The 13,160-nt window shown below is 34.2% G+C and overlaps 1 protein-coding gene across 1 annotated transcript in view; it reads left to right on the forward strand.

Annotated features, from left to right (window-relative positions):
* Window positions 1-5,427, forward strand: part of LOC107692499 (phospholipase D3-like) — a 9,767-nt gene extending 4,340 nt beyond the window's left edge. The window contains exons 4-12 of the mRNA XM_016491584.1: window positions 212-369; window positions 550-730; window positions 814-931; window positions 1,017-1,144; window positions 1,879-2,076; window positions 2,283-2,422; window positions 3,330-3,492; window positions 3,868-3,967; window positions 4,455-5,427. Of these exons, the coding sequence (XP_016347070.1) occupies window positions 212-369; window positions 550-730; window positions 814-931; window positions 1,017-1,144; window positions 1,879-2,076; window positions 2,283-2,422; window positions 3,330-3,492; window positions 3,868-3,967; window positions 4,455-4,642 (1,374 nt within the window). The 3' untranslated portion in view covers window positions 4,643-5,427. The remainder of the gene's footprint in view (window positions 1-211; window positions 370-549; window positions 731-813; window positions 932-1,016; window positions 1,145-1,878; window positions 2,077-2,282; window positions 2,423-3,329; window positions 3,493-3,867; window positions 3,968-4,454) is intronic.
* The last annotated feature ends 7,733 nt before the right edge of the window (window positions 5,428-13,160 follow it).

Raw genomic sequence — 13,160 nt, forward strand, 5'->3', positions numbered from 1 at the left:
CCCCTTAGCTGTTATAAATTCACTGTAAACCACGGCTTCTTGGGGCTTATTGCTTTAATAAGTATCTGTGTAATGAGCTGGATAATGGTCATCATATGAATGATAACTGTTGTTAGAGTTTGTTTTGGTAATAATGACCAGTAACTGTACATTATCTCTTATATCTCTATCGTTGCCCAGGAATTTTGAACGTATCCATCTGTGTGTTTAGTATTACAGGTGTCTGATCATCCTCACCTGTTTAACCACAATACTGTTGATACTCCTGTCACTCCAAACCCTGCTTGTTCCCATGGCAACATCCTCCTCAAAATCATCTGGAGAACAGGAGCATCTTCTAATCAGAGAAACCTGTACTGATCCCTGCAGGTAGACGCCCACCTAGGGAACTTTATTTGGGGCACTTATCATTCTGTCACACATTTCTTTGTTTTTGAGTGTTTTAGCGGTCCACTGGTAAATGAGGTTAACCATAGCACGCCGTTTCACAGCTGCACTTTCAATGAAGTCTGCATTTATGGATTTGTTGCCCATGTGTGTCATTTACAGGATTGTTTTAGTGGAGAGTATTCCTGAGGGACTGGTCTTTAACTCCTCAACCACTCATCAGTCCATATATGAAGCCTGGCTCAACCTTATATCTGCTGCTCAAACCAGTCTGGACATCGCCTCCTTCTACTGGACTCTTACCAATGACGACACGGACACACACGAGGCCACAGCCAATCAGGTTTGAATGTGACGTTTACTGACTTCTCACCGAATAATAGGCTGTGTTAGTGACGTCTTACTCAAGTGAGCTGTTCATTCTAGGGTGAGCAGATTCTGCAGGAACTAGGGCAGCTCTCGGGGAAAGTCTCTGTCCGAATTGCAGTCGATAAACCATCAGAGAAAAAACCTATGGATGACATTAAGTTCCTGACTGATTCTGGTTAGTCAGCTTGACAACTTAAAAATAACGACGAATATAAGCACAGACATAAACATTATATTCAAGAATGCCGTACTTTCTGCAGGAGCTGATGTGCGGATGGTGAATATGCGAGAGCTGACATCAGGTGTGCTGCATACTAAATTCTGGATTGTAGATAATAAGCACATTTACATAGGAAGCGCCAATATGGACTGGAGGTCACTAACACAGGTCAGTCTTTTTTTTAAGGATTATTGCCAATAACCTTTGAATGCCACATGGTTTGATATCAGTGTTTAGGAATTTTTGCTTCCTCACCTACTCATACATCTCTCATATAGTAGAAATAAGTGTTTTTTTAAAGAAATGATTGACTTTTGATCGATTTAAGGCATCCTTGCTGAATAAAAGCTTTAAAAATATTTATAATGTAACAAAAAAAAACGTCTATTTCAAATAAATGCTGTTTTTGAAAAAACTTTATGCATCACAAATCCTGAAAAAAACTAAATGTATCACGATTTTCATGAAACTATTAAGCAGCACAAGTGTTTGTGATAATAAAAATTTCTTGAGCAGCAAATCAGCACATTAGAATGATTTCTGAAGGATCGTATGACACTGAAGACTGGAGGAAAGTGAAAGTGAAAATGACGTGACATGTGGCTAAGTATGGTAACCCATACTCAGGATTTGTGCTCTGCATTTAATGATGAATGTGATGCTTTGCATCACATGAATAAATTACATTTTAAAATATATTCATACAGAAAACAGTTATTTAAAATTGTAATAATATTTCACAATTTACTGTTTTTACTGTATTTTTATCAAATAAATGCATACCTTTCTAAGTATTCAGACTTTTAACCACAGAAATAGCACCAATACTCCATATATTTCTCATCTCCATGGGATCTCAGTAGTATTGTGTATGATTTATATGTATGTTGATGTATGCTCAGGTGAAGGAGTTGGGTGTGGTTGTGTATGACTGCAGCTGTCTTGCTAAGGATCTTGGGAAGATCTTCGAGGCTTATTGGTACCTGAATCAGACCAAGACCGTTCCTGCACACTGGCCCAAAAAATACTCCACCCTGTACAACAAGGACACACCCATGCAGCTGTCACTCAATGGGACCGATGCCAGCGTCTATCTATCAGTAAGAGAGATCCGGCAAACGCTGAATAAACTGAGCTCAGTCATGAACGGGAGTAAAGCAAAGACAAAACTGAATGTGACACTGTGCGTTTCTGTCAGTGCCAGTGGAATTTTTGTGGCTTTTGTTGTTCGTTATTGTGGTGTTGTTTACTGAGCTGTTTGCAGTTTTGTTTGGCATTATTGAAGAAGTTTTCCTCTCTCTCACAGAGCTCTCCTCCTTCACTGTGCGCCGAGGGCCGGACTCCAGACTTGCAGTCTATCCTCAGCGTGATTGCTGATGCCCAGCAGTTCGTCTACATCGCTGTGATGAACTATCTCCCTACTATGGAGTACTCCAGCCACAAAAGGTCTGTGGTATATTCCCCGCCTCCTCCTTCATGCATTCTTAACCAAGCAGCCTAAAGCCACCTGTCTTCATTATGAAATCTGCTTATCATAGGCTTTTTGAACCATTTATTTTAATTAGCATATCATGAGGAAGCTCAAAAGTTCCTCCCCATTCCCAAAAAAAATAGTATATACACAGTTTTAAGTGTCATTAATATACTATTATAGTTCATATTTATTAATATTGTTAATATTTTTAATTTGATTTCCTTTTTAGTTTAGTGAAAAAAAACGGGGGGGGGGTTGTCTTTTTTAGTTTCTTTTTAATAAGTCTATAGTTTTTATTAAGTTTTAATTTTTGTTTTTGTACTTCAGCTTTAGTTATTGGTTACACTTTGTTTTAAGGTGTCCTTGTTACAGTGTTATTATACATTTAAGTACTGAGTAATATTAATTAACAGCATGTATTTACTATAGGGTTAGGTTGTAATTATGCATAATTTTGTGCTAATACTATAGTAATTACACGTAACATTTGTAACAAGGACACCTTAAAATAAAGTGTTACAAAATTATTTTTAGGTTGTTATCTTTGTACTTTGTTATTCTAGTACTTCAATTTAAACTAAAAGAAAATGATAACTTTCGCTTTGCCAACTAGCTGAAATAATTCAGTAAATGTTTATTTCAAGTGATGGGGAAAAAAAAACAATTTATGGTTTAATTTTAGCTGTAGTTAATGAAAATAACCCTGCTGTTTAGCATTTTGGCCCTCCCAGTCCAAGTGAAGCAATAAAGGATAGATCACTTAGAAGTTCACAGGAGCATAATGGTCTCAGTCTACATGGAGCTGTCTGATCATTGCACATTTTGAACCTTTAAAGTTTAACTCTGTAATGCCCATCACATTTCCCTGATTCCCCGCAGGTACTGGACAGATATCGATACCCAGCTGCGGAGCGTGGCTTATGAGCATAATGTTCGTGTGCGTCTGCTGATCAGTTGTTGGGACAATACCAACCCCATCATGTTCCCTTTCCTCCATTCGCTAGCTTCCTTACAGGGCAAGAGCAAGCTGGACATTCAAGTGGTGAGTGCCACCAGAGGTGCTCTTTAAGTATTTGACAGGTTGTGTGATATATTACCTCAGAGGCCATGATAAGGTTGCCTTGCATTTATGCACGTTGCATACAAAGTCTCATTGAGATTTGGGGATGGTAAGATTTTTAAAATGTTTTTGAAAGAAGCCACCAAGTCTGCATTTATTTGATGAAAAATACAGTACAATTACATTGTTTCAAGGATGAATAGAAAGTTCAAAAGAACAGCATTTATTTGAACTAGACATCATTTGTAACATAAATGTCTTAACTTTCACTTTCGGATCAGTTTAATATGTCCTTGCTAAATGAAAAAGCTTAATATGTCTGCAATAAATTAAAACTAACCATTTTTCCTTTCACAGAGAATTTTTACTGTGCCTGCCAACCCTCGACAGAAACAGATTCCCTATGCCAGAGTCAACCATAACAAGTACATGGTCACAGATAAAGTTGCTTACATAGGTACTAGTTTTAGTTTTTACATTCTGTTCTTATTGCATTTCTAAAACATCTGAACTAGTGCTGTCAAACGATTAATCGCATCCAAAATCAAAGTTTTTGTTTACATAATATATGTATGTGTACTGTGTATATTTATTATGTGTATATATAAATACACACACACACACAGTATATATTTAAAAAATATTTAAATGTATATACATTTATATATTTATATTATTATATTATATATAAATATATTTAATATATAAACATAACATCTTTTTTTTAAATATATGCACGCACGTGTTTGTATTTATATATACATACTAAATATACACACATATATTATGTAAACAAAAACTTTGATTTTGGATGCGATTAATCGTTTGACAGCCCTAAGCTGAACCCTTCCCAAATGTATCTTCTGAAGACCTGAATGATCAGAAAATTTGTCTATAGTTGAATATTATCCTGTTGCTATACTTACTGCCTCTGTACTTTCAAGGCACGTCTAACTGGTCAGGTGACTACTTTGTGAACACCGCTGGATCTGCATTAGTGGTGAACCAGACTTGGGCTCAGGCCACAACCCCTACAGTCCAGGAGCAGCTGCAGGCAGTGTTTGAGAGAGACTGGGACTCTCCGTACAGCACTGACATCAACCACAGAACCAACCACAAAGACATGTGCTAGACCAGGCCTTGTGCCTGTGCTGTGGCCTTCACGCTGCAGGGGGCGCTGGAGAGAGCGCAACGCTGTTAAATGGCATTTGCTGGGGCATGGTTTTCAGGGCATGTATAGTATAGAGTTCTGCTCCATTTCTGGGTTCTAAAATACCAGCTTCCCTGGCCATCTTACCGTGAGCTACTTTTGCACTCAATAATAATGATGTCACTCTCACCTCTGACCAGTTGCATATATTTTGCACAAAATGTCTTTTAAATGGCAATGCAATGCAATACCTCTTAACAGAAACACTTTCCTGTTGATTATTTCTAACATAGTTTTTCAGGAAAAATCGTATTTTCATTGATTCAATGTGTTGTTCATAGCTGCTTTCTCTTTCTAAAGTGATTTCAAATGCTGAATTTAAAAATCATCTCAACAGTATTCATGTTTTTAAAAAATCAGATCCGACTCCTCGAAGAAGCAGGGTTTAGTAACCAGTCTATAGTCATGAACGTCTCCGAAGGCATTCGTGCGTGTCTGAACGCATTTGTTGTCGTGTCACCACTATTGGCCAGCAGCTCTTGACAGTTTTAATTCACTCACACCACACAAAAGTTTTTTCTTCATGACTTGCAAGGTGAGAAATTGTGAAGTATGTGGGTTTTTTATTATGTCTATTAATCTGGAAGTGAAAATGTCTTGGCGTTCATGTAAAAGAGTCATTGCCAGACATGTTCATCATTATAAAGAGGAACAGTGAGTAGTAATGAGGGATGTGTGAGTCGGTTTTAAACTTTTAAAACAATTTCGTTTTTGAAAATACGCACACTTCATTGGCTGTGAACCTTAAAGCATTTTCAAGGGAGTTTCTTTTCAAATTAAGTTCATTTTACATTTGACATCTCTTTTTTTGGGAGCTGCGTGTTTTACGAAAGTGTAAACTGTTACAAATAAAGAAACACTTGGTCTAATGCAACTTTTTTCTCATTTCTAAGTCATTTTACATTGTTCAAATGGCTGTTGATTGGTATCGCAACATTCTTATCGTAGCATAGAATTTGTATGTGATTCTGAAAATAATTATGGATTCTCCTGGACTTCCATCAAACAATGCATTTATAACACTTGCCATGAAAACAAGTCAAATCAGAAGTACTCACCCTTTCACCACACTCACTCTTTTTTTAAAGGGGTCATATGATGTTGCTAAAAAGAACATTATTTTGTGTATTTGGTGTAATGAAATGTGTTTATGCGGTTTAAGGTTCAAAAAACATATTATTTTCCACATCCTTTAATTACTTTTCTCTACGTTTGATAACGTGATCTCAGTTGCAATCTAAAATGTTCATGTTATGTTCATTCTTCTGATTGATTTATTCTTTCATATCACATAAATTTACATTTAGTAATTTAGCAAACGCTTTTATCCAAAGCAACTTACAAGTGAGGACGATGGAAGCAATCAGAATCAACAAAAGAGCAATAATAAGCAAGTGCTATGACAAGTCTCAGTTAGCCTAACACAGTTTTTTTTTTATTATTATTATATAATAGATAAAAAGAAAACAGAATAGAAAAAAGATAGAGAAAGCTAGTGTTAGAAGTATTTTTTATAGAAAACAAGCAGTTAGAAAACAGAGTGCAAGTCTTAAAGGGTCATGTTTTTTAATACAAAAGAAAACAAATAGATAAAATAGAATTAGAATAGAGAGTTCTCGAGTTAGAGGGTCAAATAAAGATGGAAGAGATGTGTTTTTAGCCGTTTCTAAGGACTCAGCTGGTCAGATTGTAAATAAACAAAAATAAAAAAATAAATAAATAAATGTGGTTTATTTCTTATGTTAGCAATCTGATTTTTTAATCTCAACTGCTTCACCATCCACTCCACCTTAAATTATTTTCAGCGTTATTTTTTATCGCCTGTATTAAAACAGGTCACGCCTCCTTGAGTACGATTGGCTAATATAAGTTATGTGTAGTCTGTGATTGGACAGTTAAGAAGTCGTTCATAGAGCTTTACCAATCAAAGCAAACCGTGATTAATCGAGGGCGGGATTTGTCGGAACACTGCTGTGGAGGTGGAGCGCAACAGAGAGCTGTAAAGATGGCAGTGAGTGTTCGCTCGATATACAATACGACATCATTTATAAATATATACGCGTTTTTTCATTCCTGCATTGGGTATGAACGACTCCAAGGTCATTCATAATTGACTGTCATATCTCCAGCCTGGTCTATTGAGCGGAGAAACTGGAAAGTTGAGATTTTACTGAAGAAACACAGTCAAAAATCATGGAAAATAATGTAGGCTACATTACGTTACACAATGGGTCATACACCTGTATGATTTGAGTGTTATGGCTCATCTCATTTAATCAGGCAGCAGTGGTGGGTGTTACTTATTATCAGTGTTGGGGGTAACGCATTACAAGTAACGCGAGTTACGTAATCATAACTTTTTCAAGTAACTAGTAAAGTAACGCATTACTTTTTAATTTACAAGAGAATATCTGAGTTACTTTTTCAAATAAGTAACGCAAGTTACTTTTTTTTTCTTCAATTTATTGATTGACAGCTCTCCTGTCCCCATGTTGAGAGAAATCAGAAGATGTTACTGTAGTTCTAAAATAAATATGAATATGCATTATTTCAAATCACTCACAAAAAAAAACAAAAAACGATTCAGTATTCCTCAAAACGAATAAAAATAATGCAACACAGAATATGACGCAAACCTGCAATAATTAAATGTTAAACAACACAAATATCCTTTATGTATTTAATCCCATTCTATTAACCAATGTCTTTGCTTCTGACCTTCGATGATCCAGTTCAACCATACTAATAAGCAATATTGTAATGCATTACTTTTAAAAGTAACTCCCCAACACTGCTTATTATTTTAGTTTTTTTTAATGCACTCACAATGAAAATTGAATGTAAAGTCGCGCTTGTTTTAACATCATGAGATGTGAGATAGGTAATTTTACACTGACGCTGAAATTAATGCCTGGGTTTTGTCCATTAGACACTTGTTGGTATTCACTCTAAAATTGGTGCTCAGTAAAAAAAACGGGTAGGCTATATTTTATTTTGCGTATTTTTATGGTCAGCCTATGTCATTCTTAAGCTAAATATTTCTGTTTCTATTACTAATGTTAAAAAATATATGCATTTCATTCAAGATGTATTATCTTCTTTTGCCCAGCATATAACTTTACACCAGAGGGCAGTATGTAAACTACAAATCTGACACCTAGCCTGCATGTCTGTTACAGTAACAGTTCAGATTCCATTCACGATTTTAGCACTTGATGATTGATACTAACTGTATAGATTTTTTTACTTTTTTTAACAGCAACGTTTTAATATTCTACATACCATTTTATTGCGACAAAACTCTTTTCAGAGTAGGCTACCTTTGTGAAAAAGAAGTGCGCTTGAATGTGCACTTGTAGTGTACTTCGCTACTTAAAAGTACATTTTAAAAAACACCTGCAGCTAACGTAATATACGAAAATAAAAGGCAACTGAAGTGTACTTAGAGTAAGCATTAAGTACACTTTTAAAAAGTGCACTTTGTAATAATGTCCCTTTTGTAATAATATTTAAGTAAACTTATTTTGAAGCATTGACTAACACACTAAAGCACATGTAAAGTACTTGATAGTAATTTAAACTGTAGTGTGCTATTCAGTATTTCTTGTAAAGTTAAAATATTTTAAATTAACGAAATTGTAATTTTATCATTACAAATGTGTAATTACTGAAAACATGACATACAATTTTCAGTGAAACCATAACAGTATTTTCGCAAGTATGCTAACAATATTTCCAAGACAATAGAAGTAATTATTAAATTACATACAAAGATGTACTGAAGTCGTACTTAAGAGGATAAAAAAGTGCTTTTAATGTCAACTAATTTAATATACATTTTCCCTGACAATTTTCAAGCAACAGCTGAAACTCATCTCTTTTGTCACCATCAGACTTCATCCTAAAAAAAACAACTTTAAAATCTCTTTACTTAATCCCCAGTCTAGCTTGTACTTATTTGAACAATGCCTGAAACGTGGTATTATGAGCACTTCCTGTGTCTATTTGCCTTTTTAAGATGAATCGCTTTATGTAATTCCCCAAATTGTAAGTTGCTTTGGATAAAATCATCTGCTAAATGAATAAATGTCAATTTAAACTATAATACATTGTTAATTGCAATTAACATGCAATTAAGTGTCCAAAAACATTACATTCAGTTCATGCTTAAGTATATTCTTTTATATTATTTAATACTCTTTTAAAAGTATTTTAAAGTGCATTTCTTTTTCACAGGGAAATTATAACTTAAAGGTAATCATTTGAACTCTTGAGTATTGCATTAGGCGTAATGTACAGTTGGTCATCATTATAAGCTCAGAGAGGTTGATGCTACATCTGTCATCATATCATTTCAGTCAAGTTTTAAATGGTTGAAAGGGTCCATATTAAGGCTACAGAATGCATAATTCTATGACGGTAAGGGGAGCGAGCCGTGCCGCTGTACATGGTCAGTCAGGGTGTGTCTGTGACTGAGGCTGAGGGTCACTGCAAGGACGGCCTGTGTTTATACACAAGACGAGCATGTTACCCTCCTCTTTAAATTGGCCGTAACATCTAAAAATGACTGCTGTGTGATTTCATTGAGACTTTTGGACCTCCACGAGATCACAGGATTAACTATTTTCCTGTCATTTCAGTTAAAACAGAAGATGTGTGTGTGTGTGTGATTCATCAGCTTCTTTGCTGTGTCCACAATCTGCTTCAAAAAAGCAAAAAGTCACTAGTACAACTATGAGACTATTTCTAAGTCCAAAAGATTTTTTGATGTTTTTGAAAGAAGTCTCTTCACCAAGGCTCACCAAGGCTGCATTTATTTGATGGAAAATACTGTAAAAACAAAAATATTATTACAGTATAAAATAACTGTTTTCTATGTGAATATATTTTAAAATGTAATTTATTCCTGTGATGTTTATGTAGAATTTTCAGCATCATTATTTCAGTCTTCAGTGTCACATGATCCTTCAGAAATCATTCTAAGATGCTCATTTGCTGCGCAAGAAACATTCATTATTATTATCAATGTTGAAAACAGTTGTGCTGCTTCATATGTTTGTGGAAACCATGTTATCTTTCAAAAGTTTGGGGTAAGTTAAAAAAATAATACTTTTATTCAGGATGCATTAAATTAATCAAAAGTGACATTAAAGACATTTGTGACCCTGGACCACAAAACCAGTCATAAGGGTCAATTTTTCGAAATTGAGATTTATACGTATTCTGAAAGCTGAATAAATAAACTTTCCATTGATGTATGGTTTGTTAGGATATGACAATATTTGGCCGAGATACAACTATTTGAAAATCTGGAATCTGATATCTAAATACTGAGAAAATCATCTTTAAAGTTGTCCAAATGAAGTTCTTAGCAATGCATATCACTAATCAAAAATTAAGTTTTGATATATTTACGGTAGGAAATGTACAAAATATCTTCATGGAACATGATCTTTACTTAATATCCTAATGATTTTTGGCATAAAAGAAAAATCTATAATTTTGACCCATACAATGTATTTTTGGCTATTGCTACAAATATACGCCAGCGACTTAAGACTGCTTTTGTGGTCCAGGGTCACATTTATAATGTTACAAAAGATTTCTATTTCAAATAAATGATGCTCTTTTGAATCATCTATTCATTAAAAAATTCTGGAAAATTGTATCATGGTTTTCAATAAAGTTATTAAGCAGCACAACTGTCTTCAACATTGATAATAATAAAAATCAATATGCAAAAATATTAAGCAAACCTGTTTTCAACATTGATTAAAATTTACTACTCAAGGGTACAATGCTTCTAGCTCACAGCTTGGGGTTTAATTTGGGTTCTCAACCATTTCAGCATCTACAGTATTTTATTGAGAGACTGTAGCTTTCTGTCTGTGTGACTGTGAAATCTCTTGCACTTTAATTATCATCCGGACAGCATTAGCGTGTGTTTGTGTGTTCTGGAGAGAGTGGGTGTGTGTGCCACCCAGGGGAAGATGGGTGGAGGTGGGATGTGGTCATACACCCTCAAAATGACGCTATAGGAGATTCCAATCTAAATTGGCAGCCTAACTGATATGTATACTTTTGATAAATGATATACACTACCGGTTTGGAATAATTACGGTTTTTTAATGTTTTTAAAAGAAGTCTCTCATGCTCACCAAGGCAAAAATACAATAAAATTCTGAAATATTGCTACAATTTAAAATAACTGTTATCTATTTGAATATATTTTGAAATGTAATTTATTCCTGTGATGAAAAGCAGAATTTTCAGCATCATTAGACTGGAGTATAGTGACACTGAGAATTCAGCTTTTCATCACAGGAATAAATTACATTTTAAAATATATTCAAATAGAAAACTGTTTTTACTGTATTTGTTATCAAATAAATGCATGCCTTGGTAAACATAAGAGACTGTTGACCTGTAGTGTATTACTTCATTACTTATTAATATTCATAATTAACCAGTTCAATTTTTGTCTGATTTCATATTTTTGCAAAAACATTTGATTATGTTTAAAAACATTTACTGGAAGGACATAATACAATTCTGATTTTTTTTTTATCATATTGTAATACAAAACAATTGTGAATTAGGTTTTGTAGAGAACATTTTACTTTTTGAATGTCTCTGTGCCATTGCCTGTTAAATAAACGCATTTGCTGCATTTAGTCCTTGTGCTGCTGAAATGTTTTGATCTTTTGTTTGTGAGTGAGCTTCAGTTTACAGGTGAAGGCTATAAAGACAGTCCACTGATTGACTTGCTTTCATCAAAGTGGAGCAATGCTATAAATAACCCTTTGATTCAGATGCTGTTCATGAATAATCTCGATTTGAACAGTTTACTTTCTGGTCAAAAGATATCATGTGTTTGTGGTCTGCACAACAGATGAAGTATATTTAGTATAGTTAAAAGGCTTTGAGTTCAACACAGTAGTAGAATGATTAAGTTTTATGGCGTGTATTCATTAGGCTGAAGTAAACAGCTCTTACTGAGGCCTTTACTCCAAAAAAAGTAGATTAAGTTGTTGCACGGGGTAGTCATGCATTGTATTATTCACTGAACATGAATTATAAATGTTTACAAACACCATAGCTCAAATGAAATACCATGAGCCTGGAGTCTGTGGTTCTAATGTGTGAAAAATTACGATTATTCAAGCGGCTTCATCTAGAAAATGGTTTAAGTGGGAGGCTGTTGGTTAATAATCTGCCACATGTGCATTTACGGTCTGCTTCAAAATTGCTTTAGTTTTGCCTTGGATGATGAAACCCACTATTACCACACAACATGTTGTTCCAGTTATAAATATCAAAAATGTAATTGTCATAATTGGGCAATAATATACAAGAGTCCATGCTTTACATTGTGAAAAAAGTAAATAAGTGTGCTTAACTGTATTGAATGTGCACTTGTAGTGGTTTCAAAACTGTACATGCATATAATATAATATTAATGATAAAAAGGGCACTAAAGAGCATATTTTCATTACTCTTTCTTAATACACATAAGTACACTTTTAAAATACATTTTGTAATTTTAACTAAATATTATTTAATATTGCATTTCAAGTTAATATATCTTAAATGTAATAAATTGCAATGTCATCATTACGAATGTTTAATTCCAAATATTTTTAAATACATTATGTATGACATATTTTTAGTGTTTAGTGTTCATATTTTTTATGTATGACATTTATTTTTACCATAAATGCTTGTCAGTACATCCAGCAGTACAATTTAACCATATTTCAAAGACAATAGAAGTAATTGTGAAAATACATACAAAGATGTACTATACTTAAATCCAAATTAAGTCAAGTCAAGTCAAGTCAAGTCTGCTTTATTGTCTGCTTTAAGTGTTTCAAGAAAGTTGTCTTAAGTTCGACTAACTGCATTTAAATTATATACGAGTTTGGAATAATTAAGATTTAAAAAAAAATTTTTTTTAAGGGGTCATATGATGCAATTTCAAGTTTTCCTTTCTCTTTGGAGTGTTACAAGCTGATTGTGCATAGATAAGATCCTTGAAGTTGCAAAAACTAAAGTCTCAAAACCAAAGAGATATTCTTTATCAAAGTTAAGACTCTGCCACGCCCCCTAAAACGGCTCGTTCTAACACGCCCCCACATATCTACCTCACTATGTGGAAATATTTGCGTAATGCCGCCCAAATGTTCATGCAAAGAAGGCATGGTTTCAGTAACCGCAGTTAGTGTTGAAGCAGCATGTCAGGGAGACGCTGTGTGTTTCTAGGCGAAAGCAAAAGCACTTTATTATAAATTACATTTTAAAATATATTCAAGTAGAAAGTTGCACTTTACTTAAACCCTACTTAAAGGGTTAGTTCAGTCAAAAACGTGGTGTATATGACTTTCTTCTTTCAGACGAATCCAGTCAGAGTTATATTAAAAATTGTCTTTGATCTTTCAAG

Source organism: Sinocyclocheilus anshuiensis, unplaced genomic scaffold (assembly GCF_001515605.1).
Source record: "Sinocyclocheilus anshuiensis isolate Anshui unplaced genomic scaffold, SAMN03320099.WGS_v1.1 scaffold1082, whole genome shotgun sequence".
NCBI classification, from domain to species: Eukaryota; Metazoa; Chordata; class Actinopteri; order Cypriniformes; family Cyprinidae; genus Sinocyclocheilus; species Sinocyclocheilus anshuiensis.